We start from the raw sequence: 19364 nt of genomic DNA, 5'->3' as shown, positions 1-19364 counted from the left end.
TAGGCCCTATTTCCTGGGAACGATTACTACTAACTAACATAAGCCTTTCTTCCTTGGAACAATTGATTTCCAATGCGTAAATGCTAAATCATTCGAAAACATTGAAGAAATTTTTAGGCATTGAGTTTTTGGAAATGAAACTTGTGTTCATTATGATGAAATGATTAATGATGTTGCCTACGCCTATGCTACTTTTTCACCTGAAAAATCAAAGGTAACATTTCATACTTGTGAAACCTCAAAAGAGCTTGGAAGCTACAGGGTAGGAAGAAAGAAGAGAAAGAGGCATTCTTACTTTTATTATTATTATTATTTTTAATGGAATGAGGAATAGGGATAGACAGACGTTGATTTTAAATTTTATTTTAAGATCATCCCATCGGATTTTCTAGTCAAATTATCAAAAACATCTTATCGTTTCATCACTTATCGGAGTATCGGACGTCATCGAAAGCATTGATCGTGTGAACGCTCCTTCATATGCGAGAAGCAGTGAAATGTATCTTGTATACATTTCACTGGCGAGAAGTTGCAAATTTTCATGAGATTGCATTTTTGTATACATTTCACTGGCGAGAAGTTGCAAATTTTCATGAGATTGCATTTTTCAAGGGGTTCTCAAAATTTTAACAGTTTTATTTTTATCAGTCCATTGCGGTCCAAGACTCCAAGTCCATTCCATTTCCTGGTTGATTTTAAATTTTATTTTAAGATCATCCCATCGGATTTTCTAGTCAAATTATCAAAAACATCTTATCGTTTCATCACTTATCGGACGTCATCGAAAGCATTGATCGTGTGAACGCTCCTTCATATGCGAGAAGTTGCAAATTTTCATGAGATTCCATTTTTCAAGGGGTTCTCAAAATTTCAACAGTTTTATTTTTATCAGTCCATTGCGGTCCAAGTCCATTCTCCTTCTCCATTAGTCAATTTTTCAATTTAGTCAATAGTCATTAGTCCATTCCATTTTCCTGTTAGAACTTTGAAATTTTCCAGAAAGCCGAATTTTTCTTACCTACGCATTATGTTAAATTGTTTTACCTTCATAAAATGATTTACTGAAGATGATTTCATCCATAGCTCTCCCTCTGTTATGCTTCATTGGTGTAAGTAACTTAGTAACTACCTACCTGTTTTAAAAAAACTAATCTGAACTGTTGTAACCAAGTAACCATAGTTCCAGAAAGCCGAATTTTTCTTACCTACGCATTATGTTAAATTGTTTTACCTTCATAAAATGATTTACTGAAGATGATTTCATCCATTGCTCTCCCTCTGTTATGCTTCATTGGTGTAAGTAACTTATTAACTACCTACCTGTTTAAAAAAAAACTAATCTGAACTGTTGTAAGTTGTAACCAAGTAACCATAAAAAATTGCATGAGATGAGGACATGGTCAACACAAAAGGTAACACCCTTGCTTGTTTCAGGTCATTGTGGGCTTATCTGCAACTGATGAATGGTACGAGAACACCGGCTATAACAAATATCTTCTAGAATCAGTACCGGGCGAAGTGAAGGCTGGAAAATATTTCCATTACAGCTTAAACTATCAGGGACCTCTGTCACTTTATCTTACCTCTAAGTAAGTAGTCCTATGGATTTATTCCCCATGTATGCAGGAAAAAAAAAAAAAAAGAAATGTAGTAATAACAGGAATCAGAGGGATAGTTACCTCAAACAGAGCAAAGACCTGTGGGACCATAAAACATTACAGCTTAAACTATCAGGGACCTCTGTCACTTTATCTTACCTCTAAGTAAGTAGTCCTATGGATTTATTCCCCATGTATGCAGGGGAAAAAAAAGAAATGTAGTAATAACAGGAATCAGAGGGATAGTTACCTCAAACAGAGCAAAGACCAGTGTCTTGCTGTGGGACCATAAATAAGGATCAGAGCAGCCAAACCCTAACCAGCCTGGTTTTCCAAAGGAAAAGCACAGGTCCTCATCATGGTTGACTGTGGTTCGGGACAGGCCAAGTAATTTTGGCTAAAAACCATCAAGCCTCTCACAGCTACACCCCTACATATTCTCATCCCACAGAACAGGTGATGCAGATTTCTACGTGTCTACATCTGTCGAGAAACCAACCTATGAACCAGACACCTACGATGTTCAATCAGCAAGTTGTGGTATAGACGACCATAAAAAAGGATCAGAGCAGCCAAACCCTAACCAGCCTGGTTTTCCAAAGGAAAAGCACAGGTCCTCATCATGGTTGACTGTGGTTCGGGACAGGCCAAGTAATTTTGGCTAAAAACCATCAAGCCTCTCACAGCTACACCCCTACATATTCTCATCCCACAGAACAGGTGATGCAGATTTCTACGTGTCTACATCTGTCGAGAAACCAACCTATGAACCAGACACCTACGATGTTCAATCAGCAAGTTGTGGCATAGATTGATTGAGCTGAGGATTAATTTGACCTCATGTATGTCTGCCTGTCAGAATGCGGTGCTTGATATTGGATCCTATTTGTTGAAGGTTCGCTATTTGTTTTAGAAAGCTATTTTTTATGAGTTCGATTCCCGCCCGGGGTGGATTTAACCTAAGCAGACAAAGATAAGGTTCGTTCTCGGAACGGCTGTTTTTCTCCTATCTTCACTATCCTGTCCTTCTCTCTTCGATTTCGGGACGATAAGACCTTAGTGGTTACAGTTCCCTCTATTAAACTTTTAAAAAAAGTCTAAAAGAAATCAATTCGTACGAATGAGTTTCCTGTGACTCGATAATTTTATGTCACTCCTAGGATTCGAAGTGCACTCAGTCCCTTTCATCATAAATCCCTAGGCTACAGTCCTTCCTTACTGGGTATGTATATGTCAGGAAGCATTTGCTCTACGTCTTTATCGACAGTCGACATGGATCGAAGGTCGGTCGACTATGTGTGGACACACCTTAAGACCTTCGGGGGGCTTCGCAGGGGTCTTTCTAAGTGAGTTATACAATTCCTGAACCACCAGTAAACATTGAAGTTAAGCATTGTTGCCCGTGTTTGACCATCTGACACACCTTTATTTATTATTATTTTTTTTTTTTTTTAGGTATAGGTATGTTTGGGTCCAGGAAGAAAAGAAAGAAGTATTCTACCTCGTCCCTGAGATCTAACGTAATTATTCATGTTTGAATAAACAGACAATCCTCATTAGATTTCCAAGGAAACTGGATGGACTTTTCCTGTAAATTAAGACAGAATGAGTTATTCTCGTAAATAAAAATGGAACCAAGACCAGTGTTCTTTACAGCCATTGTCCATCCCTCAGACTGTGTTTTAGGGTAGGAAATTAGGTGTCTACCTACTATCTTAGGGTCAATACTGTGGTGGATAAGTCCAGCCTAATCAATGGGGTTTAGATTTAGGTTTACCAGAATTTGGTACACCTTCAGAACTTACCTTCTTCTTAGCTTGTGGGGACTATCAACTTCTTCTTGAAATGCAAGATTGATGATAGACACTGACACTCGTGTAACCACTGAACTTCTCGAGATAAGAGGTAAAACTCGAAGCTTTTGCTGAAGATAAGATGTTAGATGAAATGAAAAATAAAATATCCGGATTATCTTCAATCCAAAATCAAAAAAGTACCAACCAAAAGATAAGGCGATAAGGAAGAAGAAAAGTAAATAGTAAACTTTCATATTTGAAAAATTTGGGAACCCCTGAATCCAAGTAAAAAAAGCAATGTTGCCAAACCTCACATAATGAAAGCGCTAGCGATTATGCACGTGCGTAAATCATGCGCAAATGATAAAATACACACTTCGAGTTGAAAATTAGGGTTAAACCAGTCGGATTAAATTTGAATAGTTGATTTTAGGCTTTAAAAACTACTTTACTGAGCTTTTTCGAATTTAATGTGTTTTATGTTTTGTCCAACGTTCCAGGAACTGAAGAGACTTAATGTGGGTCTACTGGATATGGATGAGATATCTATTGAGAGTATCTACAGTTCTCAGTTTCATAGAAGTCTACAGGTTAAGCTAGATCCGGTGTGGCATCAACTGAGTAAGGTAAGAGAGGCTTTTCCAAATAGAACTGTGCATTTTGCTTTTTTCAATGTATCTATTTAATTACCGCCTATAAAAAAACATTTCCTCCCGGGCAGATTTTATCCTGAAGGGACAATGTTCGTTCTCAGAACGGCTGGCTTTCTCCTATCCTGTCTTCCTTCTCTCTTCGGTTTCGGGACGATAAGACCTTAATAGTTACAGTTCCCTCTGTAAAAACCTCTTAAAAAATCAAACAAACAAATTTCTTCCTCATTTACAGGTGAGCAAGCAAATCATCGCAGACCTGCGCACGTTACGTCATCTGCTACTTCTACTCCTGGACTCGGATGCTATACATTTAGCCTCGGTCCTAGCCTCACTCAGATCCCCAGACTATGTACATAAGAGTAGTGGCTGGCCTCTGTTAGACCAGGCTGAGACTCTGATACTCAATGTAGAAGAGAGAAGAAGCAAACGAGAACAACAACCCAAGTGGTAGGTATAAACCTGTTTTGGCAGTAAAAACTGACCATCTAGAATTTTGTTGAATACTTTCATTTTAATAGGGTAAGGAAAATAAAAATCGTCAAGTTGAAACTTAGAACTCTCTGTTAGACCAGGCTGAGACTCTGATACTCAATGTAGAAGAGAGAAGAAGCAAACGAGAACAACAACCCAAGTGGTAGGTATAAACGTGTTTTGGCAGTAAAAACTGACCATCTAGAATTTTGTTGAATACTTTCCTTTTAATAGGGTAAGGAAAATAAAAATCGTCAAGTTAAAACTTAGAACCTACCCAGCCTAGTGCGTAACACGCCTGCCTTGTAAGAGCTAGGCCGCGGGTTCGATTTCCGGCCCGGAGCAACCTTTATCATAAAGTATCCTTAACAGTTAAGCTTTGTTCTCGGAACGGCTGGCTTTCTCCTATCCAGTCTTCCTTTCCTCGCTTTCGGGACGATATGACCTCAGCAGTTACAGTTCCCTCTATTAAACTTCTTGGAAAAAGGTTGGTAAATAAGTGTGTTTTTTTCCTATCTAATTTCGTTTGTTTGTTCTCAGGTCTGTACTAAAAGAGATACTAAGCGAAATACATGATAGTAGTGGTAAAGAAGGTGGAGGTGGACAGGAAATGGCTCTGGTATTAGTAAATGATGTTAGCACTTGCAGACAACTGAGGAAACTATTGACAGATGGAGCGGATAAGATTTTCAATGATACAACCAGGTGATTATACGTAAAATTGAATAGTGGTAGTGATACATTGTGTTATATCCACCCTCTTCTGTGACCGAATAGTTAAGAGCACTGACTCTCAACTCGGAGGTTCGATGGTGCTCGGTTCAAATTCCATTCGGGACGTAAATTTTCTGATCAAACTTTTCTGTTCCCGACAGGGCCGTATCTAGGATTTTGTCTAGGGATGCTCTAAATAGATCAGTTGGGGGTTGGGATGCTCTAAATAGATCAGTTGCGCTTACTTGGGTGATGTTTCAAAGTCAGAGCAGGAAAAATGAGGACCAACGGAATTTTTCTTTTTCTTCTACGACTTCTAGATACCGAGATAAATCGATTTAAAAAATACCGGTAAATCGTAGATGTTGACTATGAAACGGAATATGCTCTGAAGTTTACTACACCAGGATTCATGACTACCGCTCATTGGTTTGCCAAGTAAAGGACTAGCTGCGGATAGTGCCATGAAATCTGGGCCTATTCCAGAAAAGGGCATAGAGGAAAAATACCATTAAAAAAAAAAAAAAAAAAAAAAAAAAAAACTGCAGAAACGTGTTTCATGGTTTCACCAGTGTTTTCTGCACCTGATGTACAGGTTTTATGAGACACATTTCACTAGTGTGCATTGTGCCTAAAGCTATTATGAAATCTTCAAAGGTCCAGTCAGACCCAAAATAGAATGAGTTAAGTTTCAATTGTTTATTTTTAAAAGTACATGATCATCAAGAAGAAGAGCTCTGTCCAGGAGAATTCTGCAATAAATCCCTGGAAAAAAGTTGCTTTCTTAATGTCTATCTTCCCCACTCTCATTTCAGAGGTCTGAATACTCAAGACATTCTTCTCAACCTGATACGTATCCACTGTGAACCTGGCAACCTGGTGCTCATTCTCTCCGCTGAGCCGGAAGAAGAAGGCTGGCTTCTCTCACAACTCACTCTGGAAGGTGTAACCCCATTACCGCGGGTTCTATCATGTGAGAACAACGCTAGTGAGAGGGAGAAGATTTATCTCCAGGGAGGAGTTCTGTTTGTACCAGCTCGGATATTGGTGGTCGATATGCTCAAGAAGAAAGTCCCCATTGAACATATTACGGGTAAGAGAATTTCCAATATTTTTTTTTTTTAGCCGAGGATTATGATAAATAATTTTGGGAGGTGCCTACTCAAAATTTTGGAGGGCCCCTCAGGAGCGGCCCAAGGGGGACTAATCTTAAATGAAAACACCTCAAAAACCCTAGCACTGACGTTAACCCCTTACCTTTCGTTCTCGGAACGGTTGACTCTCTTCTATCCTGTCTTCCTTCTCTCTTCGATTTCGGGACGATAAGATCTCGGCAGTTGCAGTTCCCTCTATCAAACCTCTTGAAAAAAAAAAAAATTACCTTTCTCTTACTTCAAATTTCCAGTGCGCAGGATCTGAGTTCCAAATTGCGATCACTCAAGCCGACCAGTGTTATATTTTACAATGCAGATGTGGCTGCCATACGACAAGTAGAAGTATACCAGTGTGCACAGTCCGAAGTCAAAGTCAAGGTATGTGAGGACTGAGGGTTCGATACTTTTTTTTTATCTTTCTATTTTTATTTTATTTTTTTAATGTAACATTTAAATCAAGTGGTTTCCATCAGTTATCATATATCCTCTGTACTGAAGCTCGAGAAGACAGAAAGTAGATATCGAATTACAAATAAATAAAAAAAACAGACAAATTCCTTAGCTTTCAGGGAAGCGCGCCTCCCTTGTACGCGCTAGGTCGCGTTTTCCGCCCGGGTTGGATTTTATCCTAAACAGATAAGATTCGTTCTCGGAACGGCTGGTTTTCTCCTATCCTGTTTTCCTTCTCTCTTCGCTTTCGGGACGTAAGACCTTAGCTAGCTTTGTAATATCCTGTTTTCCTTCTCTCTTCCCTTCCTTGACGTAAGAAGACCTTACCTACATAGCTTTCCCCTATCCTGTCTCCCTCTTTGATTTCAGGACGAAAATATCTCCATTATTTCCATTTGCTCCATTTTTTTTCTTCTTTTTCATGAATTTTACCATTCTATTCGATTTATCTCTTCTCTTCCAGATACATATCGCGGACCAGACCCGAGTCTCTGGCACAGTTGGGGAAGCCCCCATCTACCGAATCCCCCACTGATGATCCTGACACTCCTGATGATCCTGTAGATAAGGATTCCCAGGATAGTGACGAAGAGGAAGAGGAGAGTTTCATGCTCTCTCAGAAACCTAATGAGCGGGAGCTGTGCTTGACTGCAGACAGAGTGGCAGAACCTACTGTAGTATTGCATGATGTGAAGAATCACAGGTAAATATACACCGTGTTCATAAAGTCCCAGGCCATGCATGATGTGAAGAATCACAAATTGCTCTCACTTATTCTCAATCTTCTTTTCTATTTTCTCGTCTTTTTCTTCGTCCTCCTTTTCTTTTTCTTCTCTTCCTCCTTCTTCTTCTTCTCCTTCCTCCTCAGTTTCAGGTGAGGTTCCTATTGTAGCAGTTGTATGTACGTCTACTGTCTTTGTCAGGTTATTACTATTTTTACTTGACTATCTTCTTAGCGATATAACGCTAAGATAGTGCAGTTGTTAATGTGTTGGACTTGGGGATCTGGGGGTTGGTGGTTTGAGGTTTGATAGAAGGAACTGTATCATTTGTTTCACAATTTTTGTCTCTGTCTCATGTGCATCACTTTTTTTTTAACAATGGAGGTCTGTTTCAAAATTGAAGAGAGAAAGGAGGAGAGGATAAGAGACACAATTTTGAATTTTGCCATACCCACTCAGTTTTGCTTTTGATATAACCTAGTTATGTCTCTGCTTTATTTTAGCATCACCTATTTCCAAGTGACAAATACTCCAGAGGTCGCAGGGACAACATTTTCTTCTTTCTCAACTTTATTGAACCTTTCCTCTCATCATTTCTCGAGATATGAGTCCTCCAGTTCCAAACAAGGAGATATTAGATAAGATGTTGGACTATGAAAAGGAAATGCTCCTGAATTTACTTCACCAGGATGGACTACTCATTGGTGCCAAGTAAGGGTATGTATATGTCAGGAAGCATTTGCTCTACGTCTTTATCGACAGAATAATAAGACTGGCTTTATTAAAGCCATCTCCTCCTCACCTCAGTCCTTCCTTACTGGGTATGTATATGTCAGGAAGCATTTGCTCTACGTCTTTATCGACAGAATAATAAGACTGGCTTTATTAAAGCCATCTCCTCCTCACCTCAGTCCTTCCTTACTGGGTATGTATATGTCAGGAAGCATTTGCTCTACGTCTTTATCGACAGAATAATAAGACTGGCTTTATTAAAGCCATCTCCTCCTCACCTCAGTCCTTCCTTACTGGGTATGTATATGTCAGGAAGCATTTGCTCTACGTCTTTATCGACAGAATAATAAGACTGGCTTTATTAAAGCCATCTCCTCCTCACCTCAGTCCTTCCTTACTGGGTATGTATATGTCAGGAAGCATTTGCTCTACGTCTTTATCGACAGAATAATAAGACTGGCTTTATTAAAGCCATCTCCTCCTCACCTCAGTCCTTCCTTACTGGGTATGTATATGTCAGGAAGCATTTGCTCTACGTCTTTATCGACAGAATAATAAGACTGGCTTTATTAAAGCCATCTCCTCCTCACCTCAGTCCTTCCTTACTGGGTATGTATATGTCAGGAAGCATTTGCTCTACGTCTTTATCGACAGAATAATAAGACTGGCTTTATTAAAGCCATCTCCTCCTCACCTCAGTCCTTCCTTACTGGGTATGTATATGTCAGGAAGCATTTGCTCTACGTCTTTATCGACAGAATAATAAGACTGGCTTTATTAAAGCCATCTCCTCCTCACCTCAGTCCTTCCTTACTGGGTATGTATATGTCAGGAAGCATTTGCTCTACGTCTTTATCGACAGAATAATAAGACTGGCTTTATTAAAGCCATCTCCTCCTCACCTCAGTCCTTCCTTACTGGGTATGTATATGTCAGGAAGCATTTGCTCTACGTCTTTATCGACAGAATAATAAGACTGGCTTTATTAAAGCCATCTCCTCCTCACCTCAGTCCTTCCTTACTGGGTATGTATATGTCAGGAAGCATTTGCTCTACGTCTTTATCGACAGAATAATAAGACTGGCTTTATTAAAGCCATCTCCTCCTCACCTCAGTCCTTCCTTACTGGGTATGTATATGTCAGGAAGCATTTGCTCTACGTCTTTATCGACAGAATAATAAGACTGGCTTTATTAAAGCCATCTCCTCCTCACCTCAGTCCTTCCTTACTGGGTATGTATATGTCAGGAAGCATTTGCTCTACGTCTTTATCGACAGAATAATAAGACTGGCTTTATTAAAGCCATCTCCTCCTCACCTCAGTCCTTCCTTACTGGGTATGTATATGTCAGGAAGCATTTGCTCTACGTCTTTATCGACAGAATAATAAGATTGGCTTTATTAAAGCCATCTCCTCCTCACCTCAGTCCTTCCTTACCGGGTATGTATATGTCAGGAAGCATTTGCTCTACGTCTTTATCGACAGAATAATAAGACTGGCTTTATTAAAGCCATCTCCTCCTCACCTCAGTCCTTCCTTACTGGGTATGTATATGTCAGGAAGCATTTGCTCTACGTCTTTATCGACAGAATAATAAGACTGGCTTTATTAAAGCCATCTCCTCCTCACCTCAGTCCTTCCTTACTGGGTATGTATATGTCAGGAAGCATTCACAGTGTTATTATTCACCTGCTCATTGATGTATCTTGTGTCATTCATTCTCTGTGCCAGAATATGTTGTATCATAGCTCCTCGACCTCTACCTCTCCCTCGTCCACCTTGTGATTCACCGCCCCACTCAGATCTACCAGGATCACTTCTTGAAGATTCACTTGAGTTGTTCATAGGTGTGTTTCCTGCAATAGTGACGGTAAAAATAATTAAGGCAACCCCTTGACACAATGTAAAAATAGAAAGAAAAGAAAACCATACCTAATAAGTAGACATTTGGTTAGTTCACTTTATTTATTTTTTTTTTTTAAAGTAGGTACTTAATTTTAAAGTTTTTTATAACTATAGAAGTGGTCTTTCTTTACAAATGTTGGCCAAATTAGTTAACAAATAAAGGTAATTTTCTCATTAGTTTTGTGAGTCTTGTTCAAGGCCCTGAAGAAAGTTTTCTGTAGTTCACAGCACTGTTGGTTCATTGTACTCAAAAGAGATAAATAATCTTGAGCTATATAGACCAAGCAGTCCTTCCTTACTGGGTATGTATATGTCAGGAAGCATTTGCTCTACGTCTTTATCGACAGTCGACATGGATCGAAGGTCGGTCGACCATGTGTAGACACACCTCAAGACCTTCGGGGGGCTTCGCAGGGGTCTTTCTGAGTGAGTTTTACAATTCCTGAACCACCAGTAAACATTGAAGTTAAGCATTGTTGCCCGTGTTTGAGCATTTGACACACCTTTATTTAAGTATGTTTTGTTTCCAGATTTGCTCAGTTGGAGAAGATCCTCCGCTCTCTATTCCTACGTCATGTTTATCTCATGCCACGATTCCAAGCTACGGTGAAAGAAACTCTGGAGAAGCGCAAACCGGATGTGATTGAGCTGAGGATTAATTTGACCTCATGTATGTCTGCCTGTCAGAATGCGGTGCTTGATATTGGATCCTATTTGTTGAAGGTTCGATTTTCATGTTAATTAAAGCTATTTTTATGCCAAATAAAGTGAATACGATGTATAAAACAGACCCCTATTTCCAGAAACTGCAAAGTCATCTGATAAACTTTCATTTCATCCTAAAGATAAGGTTCGTTCTCGGAACGGCTGACTTTCTCCTATCCTGTCCTCTCTTCGTTTTCTTGACGATAAGACCTTAGCAGTTACTATAAAACCTTGAAAAAAAGTACAAAAGAAATTAATTCGTACGAATTTCCTGTGACTCGATAATTTTATGTCACTCCTATAGGATTCGAAGTGCACTCAGTCCCTTTCATAATAAATCCCTGGGCTTTAAAAACTACTTTACTGAGCTTTTTCGAATTTAATGTGTTTTATGTTTTGTCCAACGTTCCAGGAACTGAAGAGACTTAATGTTGGTCTACTGGATATGGATGAAATATCTATTGAGAGTATCTACAGTTCTCAGTTTCATAGAAGTCTACAGGTTAAGCTAGATCCGGTATGGCATCAACTGAGTAAGGTAAGAGAGGCTTTTCCAAATAGAACTGTGCATTTTGCTTTTTTCAATGTATCTATTTACTTACCGCCTATAAAAAAACATTTCCTCCCGGGGCGGATTTTTTCCTGATGGGACAATGTTCGTTCTCGGAACGGCTGGCTTTCTCCTATCCTGTCCTCCTTCTCTCTTCGGTTTCGGTACGATAAGACCTCAATAGTTACAGTTCCCTCTGTAAAAACCTCTTAAAAAATCAAACAAACAAATTTCTTCCTCATTTACAGGTGAGCAAGCAAATCATCGCAGACCTGCGCACGTTACGTCATCTGCTACTTCTGCTCCTGGACTCGGATGCTATACATTTAGCCTCGGTCCTAGCCTCACTCAGATCCCCAGACTATGTACATAAGAGTAGTGGCTGGCCTCTGTTAGACCAGGCTGAGACTCTGATACTCAATGTAGAAGAGAGAAGAAGCAAACGAGAACAACAACCCAAGTGGTAGGTATAAACGTGTTTTGGCAGTAAAAACTGACCATCTAGAATTTTGTTGAATACTTTCCTTTTAATAGGGTAAGGAAAATAAAAATCGTCAAGTTGAAACTTAGAACTTACCCAGCCTAGTGCGTAACACGCCTGCCTTGTAAGAGCTAGGCCGCGGGTTCGATTTCCGGCCCGGAGCAACCTTTATCATAAAGTATCCTTAACAGTTAAGCTTTGTTCTCGGAACGGCTGGCTTTCTCCTATCCAGTCTTCCTTTCCTCGCTTTCGGGACGATATGACCTCAGCAGTTACAGTTCCCTCTATTAAACTTCTTGAAAAAAGGTTGGTAAATAAGTGAGTTTTTTTCCCCCCCATCTAATTTCGTATGTTTGTTCTCAGGTCTGTACTAAAAGAGATACTAAGTGAAATACATGATAGTAGTGGTAAAGAAGGTGGAGGTGGACAGGAAATGGCTCTGGTATTAGTAAATGATGTCAGCACTTGCAGACAACTGAGGAAACTATTGACAGATGGAGCGGAAAAGATTTTCAATGATACAACCAGGTGATTATACATACGAATATTGATGTGTATTAGCGTTTAAGCTGTATTCACACGTAGTCGACTGCCATTGATCGACGAGGTGAATCTATACTGTCGAGGCACTGTGGACGGCTTCAGTCGACATTCATGTGGGGACACAGCGGACACAGCTTACATTTTTTTTAAATACGTGTTTCACCATTTGGGAACAATGGAACAACTGCTACATTGGTACATATATGTCCCTCATCAGATGGGTGAGAAGAGACACAATGTTTACCTCCCATTTAGGTGCTTAGCAAGAGTTGTGCAGTCTAGTAGAGAATACTACACTAGGTAATGCTCTGTACAAAGCACTGCACACTCGTCCCGAAGTCAGTAGTGGGAGCTTGGTAACGCGAACTAAGAAACATCAGAGATTCCGAGCGACCAAAGCTGCAGCTAAGAAATAGTGAGCAAGAGTTGTGCAGTCTAGTAGAGAATACTACACTAGGTAATGCTCTGTACAAAGCACTGCACACTCGGCCCGAAGTCAGTAGTGGGAGCTTGGTAACGCGAACTAAGAAACATCAGAGATTCCGAGCGACCAAAGCTGCGGCTAAGAAATAGTGAAACTAAGGAGTAAAGGAAGAAATAGTGAAATTAAGGAAGACATAGGAAGTAAAACTAAGGAGTAAGAGAAGAAATAGTGAAATTAAGGAAGAAATAGAAAGTAGGTAAAACTAAGGCGTAAGGAGAAGAAATGGTAAAATTAAGGAAGAAATAGGAAGTAAAATTAAGGAGAAGTAGTGAAACTACGATAACAAGACTCTTCAGTAATTTTGCTTATTTTCTTTATTCGAGCAGCTAAGAAATAGTGAGCAAGAGTTGTGCAGTCTAGTAGAGAATACTACACTAGGTAATGCTCTGTACAAAGCACTGCACACTCGGTCCGAAGTCAGTAGTGGTAGCTTGGTAACGCGAACTAAGAAACATCAGATTCCGAGCGACCAAAGCTGCAGCTAAGAAATAGTGAGCAAGAGTTGTGCAGTCTAGTAGAGAATACTACACTAGGAGAAGTAGATACTTCGGTGAATGGAAGAAAACTGCTGAAAAAGTTCTTAAGGTGGAAAAAATTCATATTTCCTATTCCTAAAAGCGTTAGTCAGGTCACATATCGATGTCACATAATCACCTAAATGTCTTTTGCATTGATGAGGGATATTCTTTTGTACTGATCTTTTTTCGATTTATGTCGGGACTAGAAGTGATTTTTGCTTGGGACTTTCCAGGCCGCATTGTCTGCGTTTAATATTTTGTATACTAGATTTTGTTAATTTTTTGTTCAATAAAATGTTGTAAAATTAAATGTCCCAATGTTCCTATTGAAAAGAAAATGTGTTTGTTTCTTCTTTTCTGTTAGAATAAAATCCCAACCTTCCTTATCCCAGCTGAAAATTTTCAAGACAAAGAAATAAGTCGATGTGTTTTAGATAGGTAAGAATAATAGTGTTTACCAACCAAATCTGATCAAATGAAATTCTTGGGTAGATAGTTTTAAATATACACCGTGTTCATAAAGTCCCAGGCCACCCTTGTAACCTTTTTACTGTTCACCCTGGGAAGCTGAAATTTTGCATGCAGCCCTTGATTATGATAAAGAATTTTGGGAGGTACTTACTCAAAATTTTGGAGGGCCCCTCAGGAGCGGCCCAAGGGGGACTAATCTTAAATGAAAATACCTCAAAAACCCTAGCACTGACGTTAACCCCTTACCTTTCGTTCTCGGAACGGTTGACTTTCTTCTGTCCTGTCTTTCTTCTCTTTTCGCTCTCGGGACGATAAGACCTCGGCAGTTGCAGTTCCCTCTGTCAAACCTCTTGGAAAAAAAACTTACCTGTTCCTTACTTCAAATTTTCAGTGCGCAGGATCTGAGTTCCAAATTGCGATCACTCAAGCCGACCAGTGTTATATTTTACAATGCAGATGTGGCTGCCATACGACAAGTAGAAGTATACCAGTGTGCCCAGTCAGAAGTCAAAGTCAAGGTATTTGAGGACTGAGGGTTCGATACTTTTTTTTAACTTTCTATTTTTATTTTATTTTTTTAATGTAACATTTAAGTCAAGTGGTTTCCATGAGTTATCATATATCCTCTGTACTGAAGCTCGGGAAGACAGAAAGTAGATATTTAAGAATTAACTTTTTTATGAGGAGGAAAAATCTTTATGACTTCTCCAGCATGGTGTGGAGGGTATGCTGGAGTCACGGCACAGGGTATGGTGTTTCGCCCTTCTGTGGCACCATTCCTGGCCGCTCAACCCGCTAAAAAATATCTAATAACAAGTAAATAAACTAAAAACAGACAAACTCTTGAGCTTTCAGGGAAGCGCGCCTCCCTTGTAAGCGCTAGGTCGCGTTTTCCGCCCGGGTTGGATTTTATCCTCAACAGATAAGATTCGTTCTCGGAACGGCTGGTTTTCTCCTATCCTGTTTTCCTTCTCTCTTCGCTTTCTTGACGTAAGAAGACCTTACCTACATAGCTTTCTCCTATCCTGTCTTCCTCTTTGATTTCAGGACGAAAATATCTCCATGATTTCCATTTGCTCCATTTTTTTCTTCTTTTTCATGAATTTTATTCCCGTGCATTTCCCCCAGGTATTCTTCATGCAATACGGAGAGAGTGTTGAGGAGCAGGCATACCTGAGCGATCTCAGACGTGAGAAGAAGGCCTTCGAGTACCTTATCCAGGAGAAAACCAACATGGCCGTCCCTACAGAACAAGATGGCGTCTCTACAGAACCTGAAGAGTCCTGCGGGCGAGTTATCGTGGATATGCGAGAGTTCCGGAGTGAACTGCCCGTCCTGCTGCATAAGCGAGGACTTTACATCGAACCCGTGACCATCAGCGTGGGAGACTACATCCTGTCCCCCGATATCTGTGTAGAGCGGAAGAGCATATCGGATTTGATCGGCTCGTTGCAATCGGGCCGACTTTATACTCAGGTGAGTGAGGGAGGGCGGTTCTTACAGAAATTGGTAACTTGAAGAAGAAAAGGAGAAAAAAGAAGAAGAAGAAAAAAAACTAGTGTGATCCCAATAAAAGTTCCCGGGTTCGATTTTATCCTAAATAGATATGGTTCGTTCTCGGAACGGCTGGCTTTCTCTTCGCTGTCGGGACGATAAGACCTCCTTTGTTACAATTCCCTTTGTAAAAAAAAAAAAAACTTTCAGCCAATCAGATTTGCTTAAATCTTGAGTTTTTTCCGATGAGGCGTTTTAGTCATGTTAGAAAATGTTCTTCGCGAATCCATGATTTAAACTTAGCCTATTTAGTTTAAACACTTATTGTGATCCGGGTTTTAAAAATCTCAACATTATTGGTGGGGAACATTCACCTACATATGTCTAACTTTCCTCAGGTTCAACAAATGTGTCGTCACTACGCCAAACCCCTTCTCCTAATCGAATTTGACCACAACAAACCATTCGAGTTGCAAGGCAATTACTATCTGAGTCGTGATATAGCCGCCAAGTTCCTAATCGAATTTGACCACAACAAACCATTCGAGTTGCAAGGCAATTACTATCTGAGTCGTGATATAGCCGCCAAGTCCTCGGATATCACTGCTAAACTACAACTCCTCACACTGCATTTCCCTAAGTTACGACTGATCTGGTCTTCAGGTAAGTTCTATTACTATATAGCTACCAAGCCCTCGGCTTACTGGTCTTCAGGTAAGTTTCCTGACTGTATGATATTGGTTCAAATTAAGTTGGCTTATACGAAACTTGACAAAAAAGTGAAAAAGAGTACCTCCTAGATGAAATGTAGAGTAGGTATAGGGAAAATCATTATTATTTTCATCTTTGACAGAGGGAACTGTAACTGCTAAGGTCTTATCGTCCCTAAGTCGCACAGAGAATGAGAACAAGATAGAAGAAAGACAGCCGTTCCGAGAACGAACCTTATCCGTTTAGGATAAAGTTCGTCCCCGGGCGGGAATCGAACCCGCTACCTAGTGCTTACAAGATAACTGCCAAGGTCTTATCGTCCCTAAGTCGCACAGAGAATGAGAACAAGATAGAAGAAAGACAGCCGTTCCGAGAACGAACCTTATCTGTTGAGGATAAAGTTCGTCCCCGGGCGGGAATCGAACCCGCAACCTAGTGCTTACAAGGCAGACGCGCTACCCTTCAAGCTAAATAAGCTGTGTGATTCTTTTACTTTCCATATGTATAGTTTTTGTCCAAAATGTTCTGTCCAAAAAATGATTTTTTTTTATTCCATAATAATTTACAAACAAGATCTTCTAAAGGCAGACGCGCTACCCTTCAAGCTAAATAAGCTGTGTGATTCTTTTACTTTCCATATGTATAGTTTTTGTCCAAAATGTTCTGTCCCAAAAATTATTATTTTTTTTTATTCCACAATAATTTTCAAACAAGATCTTCTCTCTTCTCCCACAGGTCCTTACAACACGGCCCAGTTGTTCTTCGAGCTAAAGCAAGGTCGGGATGAGCCTAGTGCTGAGGTTGCTTCTAGTATAGGACAAACACCGAATGAAGATTATACGGACAGATATAACGCGGCCATTGAAGATTTCATCTCCAAACTACCAGGTATGGCTGAGTGGTCAAGAGCACGTACTCTCAACCTGGAGGTGCTGGGTTTGAATCCCGGCCAGGGCGGAAATTTTCTGACCGAACTTTTTCGTTAAATAGAACTACCTGGGTGGGCTCTGTTCCACGAATCTACTCTGCACTTTGCAAATGATCCCTTGTCTGCCTGGTCGAAATTTGGTTCGTAACCAATGACTCTCCAACCAAAAAGATGCGAGATGAAGTGCAAGAATTCAAAGTAAAATGTATGTATCGTGGAAATGACCCACTGTTTGGTATATTTTAGTCGCATTTCCCTTTAACAATTTCCAGATGGTAATGGAGGGAAGTGTGGAAATGGTACAATGCCAGGCAATGTTCCATTTCCCCATTTTCCATCATTACCACCTGCAAATTGCAAAAGAAAAATACGCCTTTCCTTAAAATAAAAGTGGGATAGTTTTAGCAGCACTTTTTTTTCATTTTCGGAGATTACCCAAATCTAAATGGTATGTAGGTAAAGCAATAGACCTTTAGAAAACCTTCATGTTCTAATTGATAGAACTTCTTCAAACATGGATACAAAATTTTCCATCTAGACAAACAAAGAAAGAAAGCATTATTTTAAGTGTTATACTTAAGAGTAGAATATAGGTTGATTTACACATGTCATTCTTGACATCGAGCATGTTTTCAACCAATCATAGGAAACTATTTTGGCTTTTGAAAATTACTTTATTCTGATTGGATTAAAAAGCGTCGGTGCTGTGCCCGACAGTTTAGTGTAAATCGCCCTTATACGTACTAAATATTAAGTGTAAATTTAAAAACAAGCTAAATTTTCTTAAGCCTGCTACACACGCTTTAATATTTGGTACTATTTCAAGTTCACATTAATCGTAGAATCCCATCGTTCATGATTATATCGTACGTAAAAATCGTAGCGTGTGTAGCAGGCTTCATATTTCTAGATAGGAAAGAGAGAGTGCTCAATGTATTAGAAATAGAACTACCTGGGTGGGCTCTGTTCCACGAATCTACTCTGCACTTTGCAAATGATCCCTTGTCTGCCTGGTCGAAATTTGGTTCGTAACCAATGACTCTCCAACCAAAAAGATGCGAGATGAAGTGCAAGAATTCAAAGTAAAATGTATGTATCGTGGAAATGACCCACTGTTTGGTATATTTTAGTCGCATTTCCCTTTAACAAATTTCAGATGGTAATGGAGGGAAATGTGGAAATGATACAATGCCAGGCAATGCTCCATTTCCCCATTTTCCATCATTACCACCTGAAAATTGCAAAAGAAAGGGGGGTAAAAATTTCGTTTTTTTTTTTTTTTTATTTTTTTTTTTTTTTTTTTTTTTTGTAGGAGCCTCTTCCTTTTTCCTCTTACTGTTTAGGATAAAGCCTGCCCCAGGGCGGGAATCGAACCCGCGGCCTAGTGCCTACAATACAGACGCGCTATCTTCCAAAATAGGCTGGCTAAAATTTCTTAAATATTTTTTTTCCCCTTTATAAGCCTCTTCCTTTTTCGTCCTACTCTTTAGGATAAAATTCGCCCCGGGCGGGGTCGAACGCACGACCTACTGTTTACATATCTGCTTAATGCATTCTATTTCAGGAGTAACGAGTAAGAACAAGGCAGCCGTTCTCAATCGAGGCTCCAGTCTCCCCGCACTGTGCAAACTGAGTGAGCAAGAGTTGTGCAGTCTAGTAGAGAATACTACACTAGGTAATGCTCTGTACAAAGCACTGCACACTCGTCCCGAAGTCAGTAGTGGTAGCTTGGTAACGCGAACTAAGAAACATCAGAGATTCCGAGCGACCAAAGCTGCGCCTCGATTTCATCATACTAAATGGCATTTCATGGCTTGGATTCAAACCACCAATCCCTGTATCCTAAGACCATTGCACTGACCAATACCACACTGAGGTTGCTTTCAACAAATGTTTTTGTTCATACAGCTAGATTTTCCTATTACATGTTCCAAGGTTTCAACCCTTATGTTAGCAGCGATTTTTTCCCCTCTTTCTTTCGATAGTAAAAAAAATGGCAATCATCCTCGACCAAAGTTTATACAGAGTCCTGTCAGGTGTTTAAACATTTTCATAAGGGCACATCATCCAAGGGCTAAAAAGGTCTGGATTTTTTTTCTCTACAAATAGAATAAAAAACTTACAAAATATGTTAAATTTGAATTAATTCTTACAAAATTCGTCGAAGAAATACAAATTACAAAAGAAGGGCGGAAAAAAGTATAAGTACGAGTAAATTTTAGGACGTCTATGAAAAAAGGTCTATTTTCCGTATTCAAAAATGGTCCTCCTTTCATAGAATTC

At 39.7% G+C, this 19364-nt stretch overlaps 3 protein-coding genes across 3 annotated transcripts; all 3 read left to right on the top strand.

Annotated features, from left to right (window-relative positions):
• Positions 1-907: 907 nt before the first annotated feature.
• Positions 908-2413, top strand: LOC103514216 (UPF0669 protein C6orf120 homolog). Its single transcript, XM_008479082.3, has 5 exons — positions 908-1067; positions 1255-1296; positions 1435-1589; positions 2050-2169; positions 2314-2413. The coding sequence occupies exons 2-5, from the start codon at positions 1255-1257 to the stop codon at positions 2411-2413; spliced, it is 417 nt and encodes a 138-aa protein (XP_008477304.1). The 5' UTR covers positions 908-1067.
• Positions 2414-2416: 3 nt separating this feature from the next.
• Positions 2417-18941, top strand: LOC103514215 (DNA repair endonuclease XPF). The gene is made up of 12 exons (XM_026827244.1): positions 2417-2493; positions 3895-4020; positions 4280-4432; positions 4620-4681; positions 5059-5223; positions 7300-7539; positions 14340-14466; positions 15077-15424; positions 15841-15919; positions 15998-16105; positions 16889-17041; positions 18646-18941. The coding sequence occupies exons 1-12, from the start codon at positions 2443-2445 to the stop codon at positions 18939-18941; spliced, it is 1908 nt and encodes a 635-aa protein (XP_026683045.1). The 5' UTR covers positions 2417-2442.
• LOC113469492 (DNA repair endonuclease XPF-like) lies at positions 9747-12466 on the top strand. The gene is made up of 5 exons (XM_026827253.1): positions 9747-9939; positions 10727-10919; positions 11314-11439; positions 11700-11914; positions 12296-12466. The coding sequence occupies exons 2-5, from the start codon at positions 10782-10784 to the stop codon at positions 12462-12464; spliced, it is 648 nt and encodes a 215-aa protein (XP_026683054.1). The 5' UTR covers positions 9747-9939; positions 10727-10781; the 3' UTR covers positions 12465-12466.
• Positions 18942-19364: the final 423 nt, after the last annotated feature.

This window comes from Diaphorina citri, unplaced genomic scaffold, assembly GCF_000475195.1.
Source record: "Diaphorina citri unplaced genomic scaffold, Diaci psyllid genome assembly version 1.1 scaffold1101, whole genome shotgun sequence".
Lineage (NCBI taxonomy): Eukaryota > Metazoa > Arthropoda > Insecta > Hemiptera > Psyllidae > Diaphorina > Diaphorina citri.
Note: the sequence above shows the minus strand (reverse complement) of the source record. Positions and strands in the feature narration are given on the sequence as shown.

Bases quoted from the DNA above. Each gene is read 5' to 3' on its own strand.
- LOC103514216 (XM_008479082.3), top strand. From the start codon at position 1,255: ATGATTTCATCCATTGCTCTCCCTCTGTTATGCTTCATTGGT. The intron at 1,590-2,049 runs GTAAGTAGTCCT...CTCATCCCACAG, and splicing joins TCACTTTATCTTACCTCTAA to AACAGGTGATGCAGATTTCT. The intron at 2,170-2,313 runs GCCAAACCCTAA...CTCATCCCACAG, and splicing joins CATAAAAAAGGATCAGAGCA to AACAGGTGATGCAGATTTCT.
- LOC103514215 (XM_026827244.1), top strand. From the start codon at position 2,443: ATGTCTGCCTGTCAGAATGCGGTGCTTGATATTGGATCCTATTTGTTG. The intron at 16,106-16,888 runs GTAAGTTCTATT...CTTCTCCCACAG, and splicing joins ACGACTGATCTGGTCTTCAG to GTCCTTACAACACGGCCCAG. The intron at 17,042-18,645 runs GTATGGCTGAGT...ATTCTATTTCAG, and splicing joins TTTCATCTCCAAACTACCAG to GAGTAACGAGTAAGAACAAG.
- LOC113469492 (XM_026827253.1), top strand. From the start codon at position 10,782: ATGCCACGATTCCAAGCTACGGTGAAAGAAACTCTGGAGAAGCGCAAA. The intron at 10,920-11,313 runs GTTCGATTTTCA...CCAACGTTCCAG, and splicing joins TTGGATCCTATTTGTTGAAG to GAACTGAAGAGACTTAATGT. The intron at 11,915-12,295 runs GTAGGTATAAAC...GTTTGTTCTCAG, and splicing joins CGAGAACAACAACCCAAGTG to GTCTGTACTAAAAGAGATAC.